The following is a 25,880-nucleotide window of genomic DNA, read 5'->3' as shown; positions in this document are numbered from 1 at the left end:
TGCTCAGGGGGTTAACCCCTTAATGTCAAGACCCTTTTTAATTTTTACATTTTGGATTTTTCCTCCCCACGTTCCAATAAACATAACTTTTTTATTTTTCCACTCACATAACTATATGTGGGCTTATTGTTTTGCGGGACACAATGCATTTTTTAATGCCACCATTTAATTTACCATGTCTTGAATTGGAAAACGGAACACAAATTCTTTGTGTGGCAAAACAAAAAAAATAAAATAAAAAAAGAATTCCGTCAAGGTTTTTAGGCTGGTTTCACACGGGCGTTGCGGGAAAATGTGCGGGTGCGTTGCGGGAACATGCGCGATTTTTCCGCGCAAGTGCAAAACATTGTAATGCGTTTTGCACTCGCGTGAGAAAAATCGTGCATGTTTGGTACCCAAACCCGAACTTCTTCACAGAAGTTCGGGCTTGGGATCGGTGTTCTGTAGATTGTAATATTTTCCCTTGGTTATGTATTTAGAATGCTATTATTTTAAAAATAATAATGATCGGGTCTCCATCCCCGATCTTCTCCTAGCTTTTACTAGTTTTAAAAAAAAAAAAAAAAATATCAAAATTTTCTTTGCATTGCCATATTCTGACAGGCATAACCTTTTTATGTTTCTGGAGCGAATTGTGTCTATTGTGTATTCTTTTTTTTCTGTTACAGCATTCACTGTACAGGATTTTTTTTATTTTTATATTTTAATAGTTTAGACATTTTCGGACGCGGCGATACCTAATATGTTTATTTTTTTATTGTTTATATATTTTTATATGTATAATTGGGAAAGGGGGGTGATTTAAACTTTAAATATATTGGTGCTTTTTTATTTAGTTTTTTAACTTTTTCTTTTGATTATTTGCAAAAAAAAACGACATCCATATATAAATTTTTCGCTAAATGTATAGTTCTACATGTCTTTGATAAAAAAAAAATGTTTGGGCAAAAAAAAAATGGTTTGGGTAAAAGTTATAGCGTTTACAAACTATGGTACAAAAAGGTGAATTTCCGCTTTTTGAAGCAGCTCTGACTTTCTGAGCACCTGTCATGTTTCCTGAGGTTCTACAATGCCCAGACAGTAGAAAAACCCCACAAATGACCCCACCATGCCCCTCACGGAATACCTTGGGGTGTCTTCTTTCCAAAATGGGGTCACTTGTGGGGTAGTTATACTGCCCTGGCAATTTAGGGGCCCAAATGTGTGAGAAGAACTTTGCAATCGAAATGTGTAAAAAATGACCGGTGAAATCCGAAAGGTGCACTTTGGAATATGTGCCCCTTTGCCCACCTTGGCTGCAAAAAAGTGTCCCACATCTGGTATCGCCGTACTCAGGAGAAGTTGGGGAATGTGTTTTGGGGTGTCATTTTACATATACCCATGCTGGGTGAGAGAAATATCTTGGCAAAAGACAACTTTTCCAATTTTTTTATACAAAGTTGGCATTTGACCAAGATATTTTTCTCACCCAGCATGGGTATATGTAAAATGACACCCCAAAACACATTCCCCAACTTCTCCTGAGTACGGCGATACCAGATGTGGGACACTTTTTTGCAGCCAAGGTGGGCAAGGGGGCACATATTCCAAAGTGCACCTTTCGGATTTCGCAGGCCATTTTTTACACATTTTGATTGCAAAGTTCTTCTCACACATTTGGGCCCCTAAATTGCCAGGGCAGTATAACTACGCCACAAGTGACCCCATTTTGGAAAGAAGACACCCCAAGGTATTCCGTGAGGGGCACGGCGAGTTCCTAGAATTTTTTTTTTTTGTCGCAAGTTAGTGGAATATGAGACTTTGTAAGGAAAAAAGAAAAAAAAAGAAAAATCATCATTTTCCGCTAACTTGTGACAAAAAATAAAAAATTCTAGGAACTCGCCATGCCCCTCACGGAATACCTTGGGGTGTCTTCTTTCCAAAATGGGGTCACTTGTGGCGTAGTTATACTGCCCTGGCAATTTAGGGGCCCAAATGTGTAAGAAGTACCTTGCAATCAAAATGTGTAAAAAATGGCCTGCGAAATCCGAAAGGTGCACTTTGGAATGTGTGCCCCTTTGCCCACCTTGGCTGCAAAAAAGTGTCACACATCTGGTATCGCCGTACTCAGGAGAAGTTGGGGAATGTGTTTTGGGGTGTCATTTTACATATACCCATGCTGGATGAGAGAAATATCTTGGCAAAAGACAACTTTTCCCATTTTTTTATACAAAGTTGGCATTTGACCAAGATATTTTTCTCACCCAGCATGGGTATATGTAAAATGACACCCCAAAACACATTCCCCAACTTCTCCTGAGTACGGCGATACCAGATGTGTGACACTTTTTTGCAGCCTAGATGCGCAAAGGGGCCCAAATTCCTTTTAGGAGGGCATTTTTAGACATTTGGATCCCAGACTTCTTCTCACGCTTTAGGGCCCCTAAAAAGCCAGGGCAGTATAAATACCCCACATGTGACCCCACTTTGGAAAGAAGACACCCCAAGGTATTCAATGAGGGGCCTGGCGAGTTCCTAGAAATTTTTTATTTTTTTTTGCATAAGTTAGCGGATATTGATTTTTTTTGTTTTTTTCTCACAAAGTCTCACTTTCCGCTAACTTAGGACAAAAATTCCAATCTTTCATGGACTCAATATGCCCCTCACGGAATACCTTGGGGTGTCTTCTTTCCGAAATGGGGTCACATGTGGGGTATTTATACTGCCCTGGCTTTTTAGGGGCCCTAAAGCGTGAGAAGAAGTCTGGAATATAAATGTCTAAAAATGTTTACGCATTTGGATTCCCGTGAGGGGTATGGCGAGTTCATGTGAGATTTTATTTTTTGACACAAGTTAGTGGAATATGAGACTTTGTAAGAAAAAACTAAAACAAAAACAAACAAAAAATTTCCGCTAACTTGTGCCAAAAAAATGTCTGAATGGAGCCTTACAGGGGGGGGTGATCAATGACAGCGGGGTGATCAATGACAGGGGGGTGATCGCCCATATAGACTCCCTGATCACCCCCCTGTAAGGCTCCATTCAGACGTCCGTATGATTTTTACGGATACATGGATCGGATCCGCAAAACACATGCGGACGTCTGAATGGAGCCTTACAGGGGGGTTATCAATGACAGGGGGTGATCAGGGTGATCACCCCCCTGTCACTGATCACCCCCCCTGTAAGGCTCCATTCAGACGTCCGCATGATTTTTACGGATCCATGGATACATGGATCGGATCCGCAAAACACATGCGGACGTCTGAATGGAGCCTTACAGGGGGGTTATCAATGACAGGGGGTGATCACCCCCCTGTCACTGATCACCCCCCCTGTAAGGCTCCATTCAGATGTCCGTATGATTTTTACGGATCCATGGATACAGGGATCGGATCCGCAAAACACATGCGGACGTCTGAATAGAGCCTTACAGGGGGGTTATCAATGACAGGGGGTGATCACCCCCCTGTCACTGATCACCCCCCCTGTAAGGCTCCATTCAGATGTCCGTATGATTTTTACGGATCCATGGATACAGGGATCGGATCCGCAAAACACATGCGGACGTCTGAATGGAGCCTTACAGGGGGGTGATCAATGACAGGGGGGTGATCAGGGAGTGTATATGGGTGATCACCCGCCTGTCATTGATCACCCCCCTGTAAGGCTCCATTCAGACGTCCGCATGTGTTTTGCGGATCCGATCCATGTATCCATGGATCCGTAAAAATCATGCGGACGTCTGAATGGAGCCTTACAGGGGGGTGATCAATGACAGGGGGGTGATCAATGACAGGGGGGTGATCAGGGAGTGTATATGGGTGATCACCCGCCTGTCATTGATCACCCCCCTGTAAGGCTCCATTCAGACGTCCGCATGTGTTTTGCGGATCCGATCCATGTATCCATGGATCCGTAAAAATCATGCGGACGTCTGAATGGAGCCTTACAGGGGGGTGATCAATGACAGGGGGGTGATCGCCCATATAGACTCCCTGATCACCCCCCTGTAAGGCTCCATTCAGACGTCCGTATGATTTTTACGGATACATGGATCGGATCCGCAAAACACATGCGGACGTCTGAATGGAGCCTTACAGGGGGGTTATCAATGACAGGGGGTGATCAGGGTGATCACCCCCCTGTCACTGATCACCCCCCCTGTAAGGCTCCATTCAGACGTCCGCATGATTTTTACGGATCCATGGATACATGGATCGGATCCGCAAAACACATGCGGACGTCTGAATGGAGCCTTACAGGGGGGTTATCAATGACAGGGGGTGATCACCCCCCTGTCACTGATCACCCCCCCTGTAAGGCTCCATTCAGATGTCCGTATGATTTTTACGGATCCATGGATACAGGGATCGGATCCGCAAAACACATGCGGACGTCTGAATAGAGCCTTACAGGGGGGTTATCAATGACAGGGGGTGATCACCCCCCTGTCACTGATCACCCCCCCTGTAAGGCTCCATTCAGATGTCCGTATGATTTTTACGGATCCATGGATACAGGGATCGGATCCGCAAAACACATGCGGACGTCTGAATGGAGCCTTACAGGGGGGTGATCAATGACAGGGGGGTGATCAGGGAGTGTATATGGGTGATCACCCGCCTGTCATTGATCACCCCCCTGTAAGGCTCCATTCAGACGTCCGCATGTGTTTTGCGGATCCGATCCATGTATCCATGGATCCGTAAAAATCATGCGGACGTCTGAATGGAGCCTTACAGGGGGGTGATCAATGACAGGGGGGTGATCAATGACAGGGGGTGATCAGAAGAGCAGGGCCGCCGGCAGGACGCAATCCTGCGTACAGCGGTCCTGGAGTGGTTAAAGGGAACCTGTCATCAACTTTATGCTGATCTCACTGAGGGCAGCATAAAATAGTGACAAAAATGCTGATGTCAGCGCTGTGTCACTCATCAGCTAAAAGTAAGTGGTTGCCGAGAACCAGCATCATAATCATTGCAGCCCAGGCCTTGAAAAGAGTCCAATCTGAGAAGAGTCGAGGTTATTCCTAATCTCCTGCTCTCCTGTCCATCTGCTGATGATTGGCAGTTCTCTCCTAGATAGAAAGACAGAAAACTAGGTAGAAGACTGTCAATCATCAGCAGGTGGGCAGGGAGATATGAATAACCAGGACTCTTCTCAGGTGGCCGGGACTCTTTTCCAGGCCCAGTCTACAATGATTGTAAGGTTGGTTCTCGGCAACCACTTATCAACTCACCTGTCTCTACTTTATTCTGCGGTTAGTATGGGCAGCACAAAGTTAATAACGGCATTTTTTATGTTAAAGGGAACCTGTTCTCTCATCCTAGCAGATGGAGCCGGTGTGAGGTCACTGTGTCACAGGGGGCATATCATCTGTAACAGGCTCCCCCTCAACAACTAGCAGCAGTTTTAGACTATTACAATGAATGCAAAGCTGCCCATACACTAGATAAAAGTTGGAAGAAACTGTCAATTTTGGCAAACCATCGACAAACATCGAAAATGTAAAAACGATAGTTTGTCATGGCCAATGGCGGACGGATTTCAACCAAAAATGCGATCTGCCCTGTTGGAAATTTTTTGCAGTGAGTGGCCGAATTTGGCCGATCAATTGCCATCTTGAGCAGGCCCGCTTTGATTCATGAGCAGCCAATTACTTTACTATGTTGCTGGTGGCTGTATTAGTACGGACAATCCCAGAAAGAAAAAAGGCCTTCAGTGTGAATTGTAAAGTGGAGGGCATGGTGGTCTCACCGCTCCTCTGTGATATACCTGAATAAATTATTTGCGTCCTCTCTGGCGATGTGTAAATACTTTGCTCCGGTGCCTTCATGGTCAAGCTTTACTGCAGTTAAAAACAAATCAGGGACAGGAGTCACCTGCAGGGGAAGAAACAAAAAATTACAAAATTTATAAGAACAAGAAAAACACAAGTGATACATGGTATTCGATAGGTTTACAATGCGAAGAATGCCAGGACTTTCTGATTAAAGGGGTTGTCCGGGCTCTCCTACATCGATAACCTATCCTCAGGATAGGTCATCAATATTAGATCGCCGGGGGTCCAACACCCAGCACCCCCGCCAACCAGCTGTATGAGGAGACGGCGCGCTCAGTGCGCAGGTGTCATCTTCCCTTTTCTCTTCCTGTCCGCTGCTGCGGTCTATGGTCTTGGCCATAGACAGCAGCGGTGTACAGGAAGAGAGAAGGGAGACGGCACATGAGCACTGCATGTGCCGTCTCCTCATACAGCTGATCAGCGGGGGTTGCAAGTGTCGGATCTCCACCGATCTGAGTACAGGTCATCAATAGTACAAGCCCAGACAACCCCTTTAATGCAAGTGACAAAGTATAAATTGCTGGTAGTGCTTGGTCAATGATCACCATGCCCTCTTTATTTTGGGTTCTGCAGCAGGGTATATGTGGAGGCAGGGTCACATTAGTACTGGGGGAGAGATCTGGTGTTTGAGCTGGGCGGGCGAGATTCTGGAGACCCTGAAGAACATGCTGCGTAGCATGGGCGGTGTGTGCGCAGTTGTTATCTTGTTGGAACACCACGTCTCCTGACGGAGTCACAAAAGGCAGTAGGACTGGTTCCACAATGCTTCTGCAGTGATGTGAACATGAACGGCATGTGACTAACTTTTTTTTTAATTATAAAGCATTGAGATACCATAGATCAATTTTTACAACATGATGACGTCATACCTCCTTCACTGTAAATCCATGGATAGTTTCCCCTGGCTTATACTGTAACGCTCTTTCACTTGCAGAACTTGCTCGCCATCTCCATGAATTCTTAAAAAGTGCACTAGAGAAGAGAAATGAAAAAAAAAGGTAAAAAATACATCCGCTGAGACCATATCTGCAATAACCATTTATTTGACTTGCTATAGCCGCTGTAGGGTAAATGAGCAGCTGAAGGCGACACCCCCTGCAATCAGCTGACTCCTGCACTGGCTCTCATACGGTCCTGATCAAAAGTTTAAGACCACTTGAAAAATGGCAAAAAACGAGATTTTTGTATAACTTACCAGTAAAATCTCTTTCTCGCTCTTTCCTTGGGGGACACAGAAGACCTTGGGTATAGCTCATCTCCATAGGAGGCGTGACACTAAGTGAAAACTGTTAAGCCCCTCCTCCACAGCTATACCCTCAGCCTGGAGAGAGAGACTGCCAGTTGCGTGTCCAAGCAGTGAGAAAAGGCAAAGACCAACAAGGAACCAAAAAGCCAACTACCCAACGGGTAACAAAAACTCGGAAAACGCTCAGAGAAAAAACAATGAATGGGTGGGTGCTGTGTCCCCCAAGGAAAGAGCGAGAAAGAGATTTTACTGGTAAGTTATACAAAAATCTCGTTTTCTCGCCCAGTTTCCTTGGGGGACACAGAAGACCTTGGGACGTTCAAAAGCAGTCCAAAAGGGGGAGGGACCACAGCACCAAGGTGAAGCACCCGAAAGGCATCAATGAACCGCCGCCCGTAAACCCAGGCGGGGTAAGGCAGCATCCGCCAGAGTATGCACCCTGTAGAAACTCAGTAAGGCGTGCAAGGCAGACCTGTGGCCGCCGTGCCCAAATGCCCAGCCGAAGCCCAATGCCTCCGCCCAGGAGGCACCGACCGCTCTGGTGAAAGGAACGGTGACACCAAAGACAGAATCCTGCCCTAGGTGCGGTAACCTCAGCAACAGCCAATCTGATCAAGCGGAGGAAAACCACCCTGGAGTCTGTCAACCCTATGCACAGACCTCCTGGAAACCCAAGAGGCCGAACGTCTGCAAGAGTCGGAGATCTCCAAGTAAAAACGGCAAGGCCCAAACAACGTCCAAATAGGTGAGGTGTTGAAGCGAAAGGCAAACACCACCTTCAGAAGGAAGGAAGGAAGAAACGGGATGCAGAACAGCCCTGTCCTGGAAAAGACAGAAAGCTCGTAACAAAAAAAGGGGCCATTCCGGCACCCGTCAGAGACACGACTGATACGGAACACAACCGTACAGGACAGAAGGGATAGAGAGAACTCCTGTAACGGCTCCAAGGACAAGATTGGAGCGCCGAGAGCTCAGAATACAGTCCCCAGGGCGGTACCGAAGGACAGTACAGAGGAACCAAGAGCCACTCCGAGGAAGAAGGTCTTGGCAGGCCAGAGGGCCGGGAACGCTGGAAGAGGAAGAACAGCGCCGACACTTGACACCTCAAGGAAAAGACAGAACCTTGGGGAAAGAACTTCAGAGTGGGGAATGCACAGCTTCCCACAGAACCCCAGACAAAAAAAACCTAAGTCTTACGACAGATCCTGGACGAAACACAGCCAGGAGTGGACAGTCGCCTGGCAAGCAGGCGAAAAACCCAATGTGATCAGGCGCAGACCAGTAACACGGGCAGAAGGGTCGACAAAACTAGCCCCGTCGGCCCTCGAACAACGTTGTCCCGTATCCACCCGAGTGGAGGAGCAGAGGACAGAGGGAAAGAACCCAAAGGATCCGCCAGACGCCAGGGGAAGGCAGGCTAAAGTCCATGCTGATGCAACCACGTTGTACAGTCCCGGTGAGGGAGATCAAAGGACAATCTGGACCGAGGTAGTCCCCCCAAGTTATCGAGAAAAGCAAGTCTACATCAGGACCATCGTCTTAGAACGGGCCACGCAATCTGCACTCAGTGGGGGGACAGAACGCGGTAGACTCGGTAAATAGGCACACAGCTAATACAGCCAGCGTGAACAAGGGAGACGGTACGAGGCCAAAAGGAACACCGGAACCATCCACATGAACAATCATGCTCTCCCCAGAGGGGAGGACAGTGAAAATACAGCCCCCGAAGGCTGGCGAGAAGCCACATCGGAGTGATTCGTATAGAGCGGGAGCCGAACAAAGCCGGCGAGATAAGGCCGTCGAGACAGAGGCCGACAAAACACCCTCCAACCGAAAGGAGGAGGAGAGGGCAACAGGGAAGCCATAGGACTCAAAAGCAGAACCCGCTACACTGTGAGACGCTCGGTCCACCGTCTCGCAGAAGGCGAATACCTTGAAGAACCCAAGGCGGAGGTCCCCGGACCTGGGTAATCCAGCACCCAAGAGAAGTCGGGTGACCTTCCCGAGAAGAGCAGCCCGAACCCGGTAGCAGATCAGACAGAAGCGTAGAGGCGCCAAGAGGACGGACTCATACCACACTGCATCCGAAGAGGAGGAAATTGCAGCAGGCAAGGGAACCGCAGTCCTGCCAGAGCCAACGAAGAATTCGAGAGGCGCTGCAGACAACAGCACTCTCGACCATGTGACCACTAGCGCAGGGAAGTAATGCCGCAGAAGGACGCATGGGCATGCATCTAGGACCCACGAACACTCCCTGGCAGCTCGGTGCAGCAGAGAGCAAAAGAGCCTGTCCGGTCAGGAGGACAGAATGAACTCCCTAGGGACGAGTGCAAGGCTGGCGGCAAGCATCGTCTCCCAAGAAACAAAGGTATGCCGCAGGAAGCAGGTGAGGCATACGTACGAGCAGCCCCGTAAGCAGCGAGAGGGCCAACCCACCTAGAAAAAAGGGGGGGCTCGTCCCAGAGTGCCACAGCATGTACGGAATTGCAAAGTGCAACCTGAAAGGGAGTTATGCACAAACCTAGCATAGCATGCGAAGGAACGCAATCAGTCCACCCTGAAAGGGGGGAAATTGTACCTGGCCAACAGCAGTCGGCAAGAGTGCAAAGACCCGTCCCAAAAGGGAGTGATGCCTAAGGCCGTACCTACTTCAGAGAAGCAGGACATTACCCTATAAACCAGCAGGAACGCAGGAGGTCCACCTAGCGAAAGGGGAACATGCACAGGGATATCCTAGCATTAAATGAGTGTGCAATAATACACCCAACACTGAACTCAGCGAGAGTGCAACTACTCTGCCAACGAAGGGGGACATGTACAAGTCCAGCACAGCCATATAAGGACAGCCGTGAATCTCATGAGCCTGCCAAATTCTGCCCTTGAAGTGAGAGGAGGTCACGCACAAGGCCAGCACCGTAACCAATGGAAGTGCAAGCGTTCCACCCATGTTAGAGGGCCATTCTCATGGCCAGCAATGTATCCGGTGAGAGTGTAGCACAACGCCCAGAAAAAGGGAGGGTAAAGCACATGGCCAGCATCTCATCCAGGGAGAGTGCGAGCACACCACCATGCATGGGAGTCATACACATGGCCAGCAATGTACCGGCAAGAGACAAACACAGTCACTAAGGATGTGTGCATGTCGCCTGAGGAAGGAAGGCATGCCCCGGGCTGGCAGAGAATCCAGCAAGAGTGCGTACACCGCCTACGGAAGAGGGCCATGCATATGGCCGACAGCGGATCCAGCGAGAGTGCAAGCACCCTGCCATGTATGGGGTACATGCACGTGGCCAGCAACGTACCTGCGAGGAAACAACCAACGACAGAGGGATGTATGTATGCTGCCTGAGGGAAGGAGGCATACCTAAGGCCGGCAGGGAATCCAACAAGGGTGCAGCATACCGCCTAAGAAATGGCCGGCAGCGAAACCAGTGAGAGTGCAGCACAATAACATAGTACATAAGTACATCATAGCACATCAGCGAGAGCGCAGCATTCCGCCAATGGAAGGGGGACGTGCACATAGCCAGTACCGTATCCGGTGAGAGTGCAGTATTCCGCCTAAAAAAGGGGGTCATGCACATGATCGGCAACAGATCCAGTGAGAGTGCTGCGTTCCGCCCAGGAAGGGGGTCACGCACATGGCCGGCAGCGAATCCAGTGAGTGCTGCGTTCCGCCCAGGAAGGGGGTCCCGCACATGGCCGGCAGCAAATCCAGAGAGTGCAGCGTTCCGCTTATGGAAGGGGGTCGTGCACATGGCCAGCACCGTATCCGGTGAAGGTGCAGTATTCCGCCTAAGAAGGGGGTCATGCACATGGCCAGCCAGGGACAGTGCAGTAGCCCGCCTAGGAGGGGGGGAATGCACATGGCAGGCACCATAACTGGAGAGACGATGAATGCTGCATACAGAAGGTCCGAATGCACTTGGCCAGCGCCGTATCCTGGAAGAGGCAAGAAAAAACCGCCTAAAAGGGGAAATGCCCTAGCAGCGACGCAGGCTGGGAGCGCAACACCATGCCGCCTGAGGAAAGAGGTCATGCAGACATGCAGCATTACTGATGAGGCTGCAGCGTCCTGCGCAGCCCAATAGAAATCATGATCTATTATTAATTATTGCATCATTATAAAAAAAAAAAATTTTTTTTTTTATTTTTTTTTTTTTTAAATTTCATTTAAACCCAGCTTCTGAGGCTAAAGGGGAGCCACTATATAGGGGCCCTGAGAGACCAGGAGAAAAAAAGGGGGGCCAACTATACAGACCCATTTGTGGGAGCCGGCCTGCACCCAAAGGGTTAACAGGGATCCGGCCTGGAGGGCGGCGTGCGATCCCCTGAGGGCGGAGGAACCTCCAGGCGGGAAAAAATCGCGCCTGGAGAAGTTCCCGCCCCCTCCACCAGAGACCGGAAAAGTGCGGCCTAGTAGGCCGCGAAGCCGGGGGCTAAATTTGCGGAGTCCGGCCCGTCATACCGCCGGGACCTGAGGCGGAATGGCGGTTCAAACCGGCCGCGGGAGCCCACCCCGCGGGCCGGTCGGGAATGCGGCCCAGCAGGCCGCGAAGCCTGGGACCAATCAGCGGAGCCCCGCCGACCGGCACCTGCTGGGGCATAGTCAAGCCCAATGCCGGCCGCGGGAGCCCACCCCGCCGGCCGAAAGAGACAGGGGCCCGGAGTGGCGGTTTTGCCGGACGCGGAGCCCACCCGGCCGGTCGGAGAAGACAGGGGCCGGAATGTGGTATTGCCGGTCGCGGGAGCCCACCCCGCCACCAGAAGAGACAGGAGGGCCGGAATGGCGGCTCGCTGGCCGCGGGAGCCCACCCCGCCGGCCGGAAGATACAGGGGCCCGGAGTGGCGGTTCTGCCGGCCGCGGGAGCCCACCCGGCCGGCCGGAAAAGACAGGGGCCGGAATGCGGTTTTGCCGGCCGCGGGAGCACACCCCGCCGCCAGAAAAGACAGGAGGGCCGGAATAGCGGCTCGCTGGCCGCGGGAGCCCACCCCGCCGGCCGGAAGAGTAAGGGGTCCTCCTTACTCCACTGCAGCGTCCTGCCCCTCCGGTAAGCCCAATGTGATTAGGCGAGATGGGGGGAAGCGCAGATGCCAGGGGGGGACCCAGAGACGGAGAGGTCAGGATATAGTCCCCTCACTAGCAGCCTGTCCTATGAGGCCAGGAGAAAAGGGGAGCAGATTGCCGCACAGCGGCACCCCAGGGGCCAGCCTATGTCCAGCAGGGGAAGGGTCCAGAGGCCCAGTATGGGGGTCAGGCACGCAGGAGACCATTGGGTGGGGGACGTAGGGCTGGAGAAGCCACTCTCTTACCACAGCCGTCTTCACCCTCGGTCCATTCCAGCAGGGTCGCCCCTTCAGCTACTGGCACCGTAGTGGCAGGACGCTGGAAGAGGGGCTTGGCGTGCGGGCGACCCTTGCGCTGGCGGGATGTAAGGGAGCTAGGCTGCCCTGATCCACCTTGCCTTCTGTGGGGGAGGCAGCAGTGCGGTGACCGGCACTGGCGCAGCTCAACCCCGGGAGAAACAGAGAGGTCTAGTGCGTCTCTGTTGTCCCTGATGATCTGGAACAAAAAAGAAAGAAAAAAGTAAAAATCTAAAATTTAAACAAGGAGAAAACAGCCCTGCAGAGCAGGGAGTGTCTTGCCTCCTTGGACACTAAGCTAAAAACTGGCAGTCTCTCTCTCCAGGCTGAGGGTATAGCTGTGGAGGAGGGGCTTAACAGTTTTCACTTAGTGTCACGCCTCCTATGGAGATGAGCTATACCCAAGGTCTTCTGTGTCCCCCAAGGAAACTGGGCGAGAAAATCATATTTAGCATGGCTGGATCTTAACAAGGTTCCAAGTAGAGCTTCACCAGGCAACAAGAAGAAATGAGAGTGAGACAAAACATTTTTTGAGCATTCAATTAATTGAAAATAACAAATAAACTGAAACAGGCTGTTTTTCAGCTGATCCAAATTTTAGGACCACATGCCTTTAAAAGGCCAAATCTGTGCAAAGATGTGGATTCATTGTCATTTTCAGGTAGTCACACGTTGTAATGGCAAAGGCAAAAAAACTCTCCCTTTTTGAACGTGGTCGGGTTGTTGAACTGTATAAGCAGGGTCTCTGACAGCGCGCCATCGCTGCTGAGGTGGGACGCAGTAAGACAGTCATTTGGAATTTCTTAAATGATCCTGAGGGCTATGGAACAAAAAAGTCAAGTGGAAGACCCAATTTTTTTTTACCAGCACTGAGCCGGAGGATCCAATTGGCTGTCCGTCAAGACACTGGACGATCCTCGACCCAAATTAAGGCCCTTACTGGTGCTGACTGCAGCCCCATAACCATCAGACGGCATCTGAGACTGAAGGGCTTCAAAAACAAAAAACGTCTTCAAAGACCTCGTCTCCTTGAACGCCACAGAACTGCTCGTTTGCACTTTGCAAGAGAGCACCAAACATGGGACATTCAAAGGTGGAAGAAAGTTTTATTCTCTGATGAGATTTTTTTTTTTACCTTGATGGTCCTGATTAGAGATGAGCGAACTTCTGTTTTAAGTTCGGCGTCTAAAGTTCGGGTTAGGAATAGCGGAGAATCCCGATCTGGAACCGGATATGGATTCCGACTTCCGTTGTGGTCCGTGGTAGCGGAATCAATAATCGGCCATTATTGATTCCGCTACCACGGACCACAACGGAAGTCGGAATCCATATCCGGTTCCAGATCGGGATTCTCCGCTATTCCTAACCCGAACTTTAGACGCCGAACTTAAAACAGAAGTTCGCTCATCTCTAGTCCTGATGGTTTCCAATGTTACTGGCATGACAAGCAGATCCCACCTGAGATGTTTTCTACGCGCCACAGTGGAGGGGGCGCCATAATGGTCTGGGGTGCTTTTTCCTTCAGTGGAACAATGGAGCTTCAGGAAGTGCAGGGGCGTAAAACGGCCGCTGGCTATGTCCAGATGTTGCAGAGAGCATTCCTCATGACTGAGGGCCCTCGTCTGGGTGATAACGACTGGGTTTTTCAACAGGACAAGGCTACAGTACACAATGCCCGCAGGATAAGGGACTTCTTCCAGGAGAATAACATGACTCTTTTGGCCCATCCTGCGTGTTCCCCTGATCTAAATCCAATTGAGAACCTTTGGGGATGGATGGCAAGGGAAGTTTACAAAAATGGACAACAGTTCCAGACAGTAGATGGCCTTCGTGCGGCCGTCTTCACCACTTGGAGAAATGTTCCCACTCACCTCATGGAAACACTTACATCAAGCATGCCGAAACAAATTTTTGAAGTGATCAACAATAACGGCGAAGCTACTCATTACTGAGTTCATGTTTGGAAGTTGGATTTCTGTTTTGGGGGGGTTTAGTTTTTTTTTTGGAGGTGTGGTCCTAAACTTCTGATTAGCTGAAAAACAGCCTGTTTCAGTTTATTCGTTGTTTTCATTAAATTGAATGCTCAAAAAATGTTTTGTCTCACTCCCATTTCTTCTTGTTGCATGTTGAAGCTCTACTTGGAACCTTGTTAAAGAGGACCTTTCACCGATTATGACACTGTGAACTAACTATACAGACATGGAGAGCGGCGCCCGGGGATCTCACTGCACTTACTATTATCCCCGGGCGCCGCTCCGCTCTACCGCTATGCCCTCCGGTATCTCCGCTCACTAAGTTATAGTAGGCGGAGATTTCAGTCACTAAGTTATGGTAGGCGGAGTCTGCCCTTGTTCTGCTCTAGCGCTGGCCAATCACAGCGCAGAGCTCACAGCCTGAGAGGTTATTTTCTCCTAGGCTGTGAGCTCTGCGATGCGATTGGCCAGCGCTACAGAAGAACAAGGGCAGACTCCGCCTACTATGACTTAGTGGCCGGAGATACCGGAGGGCATAGCGGGAGAACGGAGCGGCGCCCGGGGATAATAGTAAGTGCAGTGAGATCCCCGAGCGCCGCTCTACATGTCTGTATACTTAGTTCACATTGTCATAATCGGTGAAAGGTCCTCTTTAAGATCCAGCCATGCTAAATATGATTTTTTGCCATTTTTCAAGTGGTCTTAAACTTTTGATCAGGACTGTATTAAGGGTACTTTCACACTTGCGGCAGGACGGATCCGACATGCTGTTCACCATGTCGGATCCGTCCTGCGGCTATTTCGCCGTGCCCGCGGACCGCCGCTCCGTCCCCATTGACTATAATGGGGACGGGGGCGGAGCTCCGGCGCAGCACGGCGCAGCACGGAGAAAGGCCGCCGGACTAAAATTACTGCATGTCAGGCTTTTTAGTCCGGCGGCTTTCTCCGTGCACCGCCGTGCTGCGCCGGAGCTCCGCCCCCGTCCCCATTGTAGTCAATGGGGACAGAGCGGCGGTCCGCGGGCACGGCGAAATAGCCGCAGGACGGATCCGACATGGTGAACAGCATGTCGGATCCGTCCTGCCGCAAGTGTGAAACTAGCCTTAGGCCTCTTGCACACGAAAGTGTTTTTTTTCCCCGTTTCCGTTCCGTTTTTGCGGGTTCCGTTTGCGGTCTGTATGCGGAACCATTCATTTCAATGGTTCCGCAAATAAAACAGAATGTACTCCATGTGCATTCTGTTTCCGTATTTCTGTTCCGCTAAAAGACAGAACATGTCCTATTATTGCCCGCAAATATCAATCTGTGGCTCCATTCATGTCAACGGGTCCTCAAAAAATACGGAATGCATATGGAACACATCCGTATGTGATCCGTTTTTTGCGGGTCCATGCCCACTTTGCACGTGTTTACTGTTTAGAAATATTACTGTACATTACAGTAATGATTACAAATTTTATGTTTCAGTTTGCGATCCGCAAACAACGGATCGCATACGGAAACCATATGGAGATTTTTTGCGCTACTACGGAACGGAAACAAAAAACTGAATAACGGATATGTGAAAAACGGACCGCAAAATACAGAAAAAGACATACGGTCGTGTGCAAGAGGCCTAAAGGCTATGTACACCTTTGGGGGAAATTTTTGTTTTTGACTGCATTTTACTCATTTTTGGCTAAAAGTCATATTTTCAATTGTTCTATATTAAAAATATTGAGCCACTCTATCACAAAGGGTTAACTGTTTTTCTGTGTGACTGGTACTTTCACTTTGTGCTGGTCATCTATTAAACCTTATCTGTAAGCTACTGAGAGGTCATAAAGACTTATTTAACCACCTCCCGTCCACACGTTGCCTATAAACGTCCGGGAGGTGGTTTTCTATCTCTGAATGGACGTTTCTGAACAGTGACAGCAGGGCAACCCTTTGAGAAGTCAGGGACAGTACCCAGGTATACACAGCGCTCACTGATCATGTGACCGCCGGGGCCAGGAGAGTGCAGGAGCTGTCGGGTCTTTCACAGACCTCGATCAGCCCTGTACTGAGGCTGTACAGTGCTGTATTGCGCAGTACAGCCTCTCTGGGGGGTGTATATCCACTGTAACTGGGGCTACTATGTCAGCCCCAGTTACAGGAGAAATCAATAGTGAAAAATAAATTTGAAGTTAAATGACCCCCAGAGGTCTTGTATGACCTTATGGGGGACGCAAAGTGTAAAATAAAAAAATAAAGTGTTAAAATAAAAAAAATAATAAAAAAGGTTTCACATGTAAAAAAAGTTAAAGTAAAAAGTAAGGAATAAAAAAAAAAAAAAATACAAAAAAAATGTTAAAAATATATTTTTTTAAATAAAATAGACATATTTGGTATTGCCGCATCCGTGACGGTCGGCTCTATAAATATATCACATGATCCACCCAGTCCGATAAACATCATTAAAAAAAATAAGCCTCTACATAAAAAAAAACAAAAAAACTATAGCTCTCATAACATGGACACGTTAAAACATAATTTTTTTTGTTTCAAAAATGCTACTATTGTTCGTCCGTAACGATCTGCTCTATAAAAATATCACATGACCTAACCCCTCGCTGTAAACACAAATAAATAAAAACTGTGCTAAAACAACCAATTTTTGGGTCACCTTGCCCCATAAAGTGCTATAATGATTCATTATAGCACTTTATGGGGCAAGGTGACCCAAAAATTGGTTGTTTTAGCACAGTTTTTATTAATGAATGATCAAAAAATCATATGTACCCAAAAATAGTACCAATAAAACTGGCACCTCATCCTCTAGTTTCCAAAATGGGGTCACTTTTTGGGAGTTTCTACTGTAAGGGTGCATCAGGGGGGCTTCAAATGGGACATGGCATCTAAAAACCAGTTCAGCAAAATCTGCCTTCCAAAAACTATGTGGCGCTACTTTTCTTCTGCGCCCTGCCAGGTGCCCATACAGCAGTTTATGACCACATGTGGGGTGTTTCTGTAAACCGCAGAACCAGGGTAATAAATATTGAGTTTTGTTTGGCTGTTAATCCTCGATGTTAAAGATTTTTTTTAATTAAAATTGAAAACCTGACAAAAGGTTAAATTAAAAAATTTGATCTCCATTTTCCTTTAATTCTTGTGGAACGCCTAAAGGGTTAACAAAGTTTGTAAAATCTGTTTTAAGTAACTTGAGGGGTATAGTTTCTACAATGGGGTCATTTATGGGGGTATCCACTCTGCAAGCCCCACAAAGTGACTTCAGACCGGAACTGGTCCTTAAAAAGTGGGTTTTGGCAATTTTCTTAAAAATATTAAGAATTGCTTCTAAAATTCTAAGGCCTCTTTCACACTTGCGTTGTCCGGATCCGGCGTGTACTCCATTTGCCGGAATTACACGCCGGATCCGGAAAAACGCAAGTGAACTGAAAGCATTTGAAGACGGATCCGTCTTCAAAATGCGTTCAGTGTTACTATGGCAGCCAGGACGCTATTAAAGTCCTGCGTTGCCATAGTAGTAGTGGGGAGCGGGGGAGCAGTATACTTACCGTCCGTGCGGCTCCCGCGGCGCTCCAGAGTGACGTCAGAGCGCTCCATGCGTCTGGGGCGCCCTGACGTCACTCTGAAGCGCCCCGGGAGCCGCACGGACGGTAAGTATACTGCTCCCCCGCTCCCCACTACACTTTACCATGGCAAACAGGACTTTAGCGTCCTGGCAGCCATGGTAACCATTCAGAAAAAGCTAAACGTCGGATCCGGTAATGCGCCGAAACGACGTTTATCTTAAGGCCGGATCCGGATTAATGCCTTTCAATGGGCATTAATTCCAGATCCGGCCTTGCGGCAAGTGTTCAGGATTTTGGGCCGGAGCAAAAAGCGCAGCATGCTGCGGTATTTTCTCCGGCCAAAAACTTTCCGGTCCTGAACTGAAGACATCCTGAACGGATTTCTCTCCATTCGGAATGCATGGGGATAAAACTGATCAGGATTCTTCCGGCATAGAGCCCCGACGACGGAACTCTATGGCGGAAAAGAACAACTCAAGTGTGAAAGAGCCCTTAGCCGTCTAACGTCCTAAAAAAATAAAATGACATTTCCAAAATGATGCCAACATAAAGTAGACATATGGGGAATGTTAAGTAATAAATATTTTATGAGGTATCACTTTCTGTTTTAAAAGCAGAGAAATAGAAATTTAGAAAATTGCAAATTTTTCAGAATTTTGGGTAAATTTGGGATTTTTTCATAAATAAAGGTGAAATATATTGACTCAAATTTATGACTATCATGAAGTACAATGTGTCACGAGAAAACAATCTCTGAATGGCTTTGATAAGTAAAAGTGTTCCAAAGTTATTTACCACATAAAGTGAGACATGTCAGATTTGCAAAATTAGGCCTGGTCAGGAAGGGGGTAAATGGCCAGGTCTGAAAGTGGTTAACCTCCTCCCGACCGCCTAACGCACGGATGCGTCCGGAAGGCGGTCGATTCATTCCTCCTAAACGCATCCAGGCGCGCGCGTTCACAGGAACGGAAGGTAAGCGAGTGGATCTCCAGCCTGCCAGCGGCGATCGCTCGCTGGCAGGCTGGAGATGTGATTTTTTTTAACCCCTAACAGGTATATTAGACGCTGTTTTGATAACAGCGTCTAATATACCTGCTACCTGGTCCTCTGGTGGTCCCTTTTGTTTGGATCGACCACCAGAGGACACAGGTAGCTCAGTAAAGTAGCACCAAACACCACTACACTACACTACACCCCCCCCCCTGTCACTTATTAACCCCTTATTCACCCCTGATCACCCCATATAGACTCCCTGATCACCCCCTGTCATTGATCACCCCCCCTGTAAGGCTCCATTCAGACGTCCGTATGATTTTTACGGATCCACGGATACATGGATCGGATCCGCAAAACACATACGGACGTCTGAATGGAGCCTTACAGGGGGGTGATCAATGACAGGGGGGTGATCACCCCCCTGTCATTGATCACCTCCCTGTAAGGCTCCATTCAGACGTCCGTATGTGTTTTGCGGATCCGATCCATGTATCCGTGGATCCGTAAAAATCATACGGACGTCTGAATGGAGCCTTACAGGGGGGTGATCAATGACAGGGGGGTGATCAATAACAGGGGGTGATCAGGGAGTCTATATGGGTGATCACCCCCCTGTCATTGATCACCCCCCTGTAAGGCTCCATTCAGAAATTTTTTTGGCCCAAGTTAGCGGAAATTGTTTTTTTATTTTATTTTTTTCTTACAAAGTCTCATATTCCACTAACTTGTGTCAAAAAATACAATCTCACATGGACGCACCATACCCCTCACGGAATCCAAATGCGTAAAATTTTTTAGACATTTATATTCCAGACTTCTTCTCACGCTTTAGGGCCCCTAAAATGCCAGGGCAGTATAAATACCCCACATGTGACCCCATTTTGAAAAGAAGACACCCCAAGGTATTCCATGAGGGGCATATTGAGTCCATGAAAGATTGAAATTTTTGTCCCAAGTTAGCGGAAACGGAGACTTTGTGAGAAAATACAAAAAAAAAAAAAAAAACAATTTCCGCTAACTTGTGCCAAAAAAAATAAAATTCTATGAACTCGCCATGCCCTTCATTGAATACCTTGGGGTGTCTTCTTTCCAAAATGGGGTCACATGTGGGGTATTTATACTGCCCTGGCATTTTAGGGGCCCGAAAGCGTGAGAAGAAGTCTGGGATACAAATGTCTAAAAATGCCCTCCTAAAAGGAATTTGGGCCGCTTTGCGCATCTAGGCTGCAAAAAAGTGTCACACATGTGGTATCGCCGTACTCAGGAGAAGTTGGGCAATGTGTTTTGGGGTGTCATTTTACATATACCCATGCTGGGTGAGATAAATATCTTGGTCAAATGCCAACTTTGTATAAAAAAATGGGAAAAGTTGTCTTTTGCCAAGATATTTCTCTCACCCAGCATGGGTTTATGTAAAAAGACACCCCAAAACACATTCCCCAACTTCTCCTGAGTACGGCGATACCACATGTGTGACACTTTTTTGCCGCTTAGGTGGGCAAAGGGGCACACATTCCAAAGAGCACCTTTCGGATTTCACAGGTCATTTTTTACACATTTTGATTTCAAACGACTTCTCACACATTTGGGCCCCTAGAATGCCAGGGCAGTATAACTACCCCACAAGTGTCCCCATTTTTGAAAGAAGACACCCCAAGGTATTTCGTGAGGGGTATGGCGAGGTCCTAGAATTTTTTTTTTTTTGTCACAAGTTAGCGGAAAATGATGATTTTTTTTATTTATTTTTTTTCTAACAAAGTCTCATATTCCACAAAATACGGTACATTAGGGTGCCTTCACGTTACAGAATTTTCGGCAAATTTTCGCATTTTTTAAAATTGTGGATTATGCTATGGATTTAGTGTGCGAATAAAGTTGCGGATTACATCTCCACTGGAATGAATGGGGGAGCTTTGCTACGGGAAACCCGCAACAAAACTTTATTTGCGTTCTGAACCGAACGCAGTTATTGTCACGTTTCATCCCCATAGGCTAACATGGGGAATGTCTTTATGGTGTGAAGGCGCCCTCATCCTCTGATTAACGGCCCTGGGCAGATGGGCGGGAGGGCAGGGTCCAAACGGAGGCGCCCCCCCTCCACATGTACAATGCTAAAGACAAGGTTAGTCCAGCCCCTCCGAGCAATATGAAATAAAGTACAGGCGCGCGCTACTTTAAAGGGCATCTGTCAGCAGATCTGTCCCTATGACACTGGCTGACCTGTTACATGTGCACTTGGCAGCTGAAGGCGTCTGTGTTGGTCCCATGTTTATATGTGTCCGCATTGCTGATGATTTATTATATGCAAATAAGCCTCTAGGAGCAACGGGGGCGTTGTCATTACACCTAGAGGCTCTGCTCTCTCTGCAACTGCTGCGCCCTCTGCACTCTCTCAGACAGGGCCAGGGGGTGATGACGCTTTCACTGCCTGGTCTGTCAGAGAGGAGTTATTTTTGACAAGAGAAAAAGGCGAGAGATTGTCCGGGTCAGATGAGATATCCGGCCCTGCCAACCAAGCTGGCGGGCAGGCGGGGAGGGGGGATCTTCGTCTACAGCGGGGACGCGCCCTCACAGGTGAAAAAATCATGACGAACGAATCAATTGCATTCGGTAGTCCAGGACACGTCCTGCTTGTCCAGCCCTGCTCCTGGATTGGCCAGCAGTGGTCATGTGAGCAGCGCTGGCCAATCCCAGGGCAGCAGGAAGTGCCTTGTGCTGTCAAATGCACCAGGGAGTCTGAGGGGTGGGGCGGCCATCTTGGATGGCAGAAGAGAAACCTGGAATTGGTGGATCTGCAGCTGAAGAGATGAGGAGGAGGGCACCATGAAAGTGATTTGTTCAATCCCCAGTTAGGCCTCATGTACATAACCGTGCGTTTTTTTTTTTTGCGGTCCGCAATTTGCGGAACGGAACAGGAGGCCCATTATAGAAATGCCTATTCTTGTCCGCGAAACGGACAAGAATAGGACAGGACTCATCATTTTTGCGGGGCCACGGAACGGAGCAACGGAATGCGGACAGCACTCCTTGCGAACCCATTTAAATGAGTGGTTCCGTATACGTTATCAAAATACGGCCACGTATACGGAACGCAAAAAACATTCGTGTGCATGAGCCCGAACGTGATTTTTATACTGAATCGGAGGCTCCCTTTAAGGGTACACATGGCAGACCCATAACATTTCAGTAACGCGAGGACGTTCCCTTGTACTCCACATTAGGGCTCGTGCACATGGGTGCATCCGTCGTGCAGATCCGCTAAACACGGAGTGCTGTCCACATCTTTTACGGCCCCGCTGAAATGAATGGGTCCGCATATGATCCGCAAAAAATGCAGATGCGGATGAAAGGTATGGGGCAAATCTGATCCCCGACACCACTTCTATGTCCTGCAGGACGGATCCATTATAACAGATCCCACCGGCTTACTAAGGGGTAACTCAGGGTCCTGTACACACTGGTGCCTGGGTTTCCGTTTTTCTTAAAAACGCGGCTGCCGCAAAAATACAGACTAAAAACACTAAGGGAACCCAGGCGGAATGACACCTGAACCGCAGTGTGAACAGCGCCTGACGCTGGAGGAGGGAGACCGGAACTCGCAGTCCCACAGCAGGACACCCACATGTCACCGAGGACTGACAGACGTGACGACAGCCGCACACATTACGTCAGAGATAACGCACACACTCTCCAGCACAGTACACACGGAGCTCTCACCGGCTCAGCAGCAGCCCGGCCCTGCACTGCCGCATCATGTCACTCCGCCAGTACCACCGGCTTCACAAAGTGCGGCAGGAGCCGGAGAGAAGGTCACGTGTCCGGAAGAGGCGGGGCTTATGCCCAGTGCTCCTCTATGGAGGGGAGAGAAGTTATAGGAGGACGCTGCTGCTGAGAAGTGGGGACACAGGGAGCAGTCTGAGGGGAAAGGAGGAGGATGGGGGTAGTAATCTTCTGTTAGACCTAGATGGTATAGGGTCAGTCACATGTCAGGCCTCTCCTGTGCTGAAGGGGTTATCCCAGTGTTTTATACTGGTCACTTATCCCCAGGACAGGTCATCAGTCCCCACCCATCATATACTGAGGATAGGTCATCCGAAGTCGATTCCCATAAAACTTTGTTAGAATACTGTACAGAGCGAGCGCTCCGTACAGTATTAGAATGTATTGGCTCCGATGAGCCGAAGTTATTACTTCGCAAAGTCTTGCATGACTTCGGTAATAACTTAAAAAAATAGTTTCTACTGTTAAAAACCGTCTCCCGGTTCCAAGTGGTAGCTTAGAACCGAAACCGAGTTCAGGATAAAGTTTTTGACAATAGAAATTATTTTTTGAAGTTATTACCGGAAGTCATGTGAGACAATGCGAAGTAATAACTGCGGCTCATTGGAGCCAATACATTCTAATACCGTACGGAGCGCTCGCTCTGTGCAGTATTCTAACAAAGTTTTATGCGAATCGACTTCGGATGTTTCATACGATGTCGACTGGCTCATCCTTAGTCATCCGCATGGACCATTCAGACAACCCCTTTAACTGAGGTCTTGTTCTTTTTCTTCTGTCATATAAAGGAGGCCTCCGCTCTGATGTTCTGTTCCTTTTCATATAAAGGAGGCCTCCGCTCTGATGTTCTGTTCCTTTTCATATAAAGGAGGCCTCCGCTCTGATGTTCTGTTCCTTTTCATATAAAGGAGGCCTCCGCTCTGATGTTCTGTTCCTTTTCATATAAAGGAGGCCTCCGCTCTGATGTTCTGTTCCTTTTGTTTCTAGGTTTACATAATTAGAAGAAATGTGACTTTGAGATGAGAAGACATAGGAACGTCAGATGGGGGTTTATTCACACCCGGCAGATTTGTTGCAGAAACGACACGTTTTGGATAAAAATAATTGCTTTTCAGGTGCAGAAATTAAAGGGAACCTGTCACACTGAACATAGTGTCTGAGCTGCAGCCAGCAGGTTATAGAGAGGGAGGAGCTGAGCAAATATATTGTTTTTGGGGGAAAACATTCAGTATAACTTATGTTTCGTTAATTAAATTTCCTGCTGATTCTGGGCCTAGAAGTCCAGGAAGTGGTCCGATCAGTGATTGACAGCCTTCCCTCTATGAGGAGGGGGTCCTATCAGTGATTGACAGCCTTCCCTCTATGAGGAGGGGGTCCTATCAGTGATTGACAGCCTTCCCTCTATGAGGAGGGGGTCCTATCAGTGATTGACAGCCTTCCCTCTATGAGGAGGAGGTCCTATCAGTGATTGACAGCCTTCCGTCTATGAGGAGACAGTCCTATCAGTGACTGACAGCCTTCCCTCTATGAGGAGGGGATCCTATCAGTGATTGACAGCCTTCCCTCTATGAGGAGGAGGTCCTATCAGTGACTGACAGCCTTCCCTCTATGAGGAGGAGGTCCTATCAGTGATTGACAGCCTTCCCTCTATGAGGAGGAGGTCCTATCAGTGATTGACAGCCTTCCCTCTATGAGGAGGAGGTCCTATCAGTGAGTGACAGCTTTCCCTATATGAGGAGGAGGTCCTATCAGTGAGTGACAGCCTTTCCTCTATGAGGAGGAGGTCCTATCAGTGATTGACAGCCTTCCCTCTATGAGGAGGGGGTCCTATCAGTGATTGACAGCCTTCCCTCTATGAGGAGGTGGTCCTATCAGTGATTGACAGCCTTCTCTCTATGAGGAGGAGGTCCTATCAGTGATTGACAGCCTTCCCTCTTTTAGGAGGAGGTCCTATCAGTGATTGACAGCCTTCCCTCTATGAGGAGGAGGTCCTATCAGTGATTGATAGCCTTCCCTCTATGAGGAGGAGGTCCTATCAGTGATTGACAGCCTTCCCTCTTTTAGGAGGAGGTCCTATCAGTGATTGACAGCCTTCCCTCTATGAGGAGGAGGTCCTATCAGTGATTGACAGCCTTCCCTCTTTTAGGAGGAGGTCCTATCAGTGATTGACAGCCTTCCCTTTATGAGGAGGAGGTCCTATCAGTGATTGACAGCCTTCCCTCTATGAGGAGGTGGTCCTATCAGTGACTGACAGACTTTCCTCTATGAGGAGGAGGTCCTATCAGTGATTGACAGCCTTCCCTCTATGAGGAGGAGGTCCTATCAGTGACTGACAGCCTTCCCTCTATGAGGAGGTGGTCCTATCAGTGATTGACAGCCTTCCCTCTATGAGGAGGACGTCCTATCAGTGATTGACAACCTTCCCTCTATGAGGAGGAGGTCCTATCAGTGATTGACAACCTTCCCTCTATGAGGAGGAGGTCCTATCAGTGACTGACAGCCTTCCCTCTATGAGGAGGAGGTCCTATCAGTGATTGACAGCCTTCCCTCTATGAGGAGGAGGTCCTATCAGTGATTGACAGCCTTCCCTCTATTAGGAGGGGGTCCTATCAGTGACTGACAGCCTTCCCTCTATGAGGAGGAGGTCCTATCAGTGACTGACAGCCTTCCCTCTATGAGGAGGAGGTCCTATCAGTGATTGACAGCCTTCCCTCTATGAGGAGGAGGTCCTATCAGTGATTGACAGCCTTCCCTCTATTAGGAGGGGGTCCTATCAGTGACTGACAGCCTTCCCTCTATGAGGAGGAGGTCCTATCAGTGACTGACAGCCTTCCCTCTATGAGGAGGAGGTCCTATCAGTGATTGACAGCCTTCCCTCTATTAGGAGGGGGTCCTATCAGTGACTGACAGCCTTCCCTCTATGAGGAGGAGGTCCTATCAGTGACTGACAGCCTTCCCTCTATGAGGAGGAGGTCCTATCAGTGACTGACAGCCTTCCCTCTATGAGGGGGGGGGGGGGTTTCTCTTCTTCCTTTTTACTTTCTACGTTTTTTCATTCTTTTTTTTTTCCATCCCATTGCTTATTCCTGGGCTCATGCTGTACCATTGTTTAAATTTGGGCAATAGTTATTAAAGGGGTT

At 48.5% G+C, this 25,880-nt stretch overlaps 1 protein-coding gene across 1 annotated transcript in view; it reads right to left on the bottom strand.

The window, feature by feature from the left end:
- Window positions 1-22,791, bottom strand: part of PITRM1 (pitrilysin metallopeptidase 1) — a 71,329-nt gene extending 48,538 nt beyond the window's left edge. The window contains exons 1-3 of the mRNA XM_044294376.1: window positions 22,678-22,791; window positions 6,694-6,796; window positions 5,758-5,864 (exon numbers count right to left, since the gene is read on the bottom strand). Of these exons, the coding sequence (XP_044150311.1) occupies window positions 5,758-5,864; window positions 6,694-6,796; window positions 22,678-22,715 (248 nt within the window). The 5' untranslated portion in view covers window positions 22,716-22,791. The remainder of the gene's footprint in view (window positions 1-5,757; window positions 5,865-6,693; window positions 6,797-22,677) is intronic.
- Between the last annotated feature and the right edge of the window lie 3,089 nt (window positions 22,792-25,880).

The sequence above is a fragment of the Bufo gargarizans genome, chromosome 5 (assembly GCF_014858855.1).
Source record: "Bufo gargarizans isolate SCDJY-AF-19 chromosome 5, ASM1485885v1, whole genome shotgun sequence".
Taxonomy (NCBI): domain Eukaryota; kingdom Metazoa; phylum Chordata; class Amphibia; order Anura; family Bufonidae; genus Bufo; species Bufo gargarizans.
This window is presented reverse-complemented; position numbering and strand designations above follow the sequence as displayed.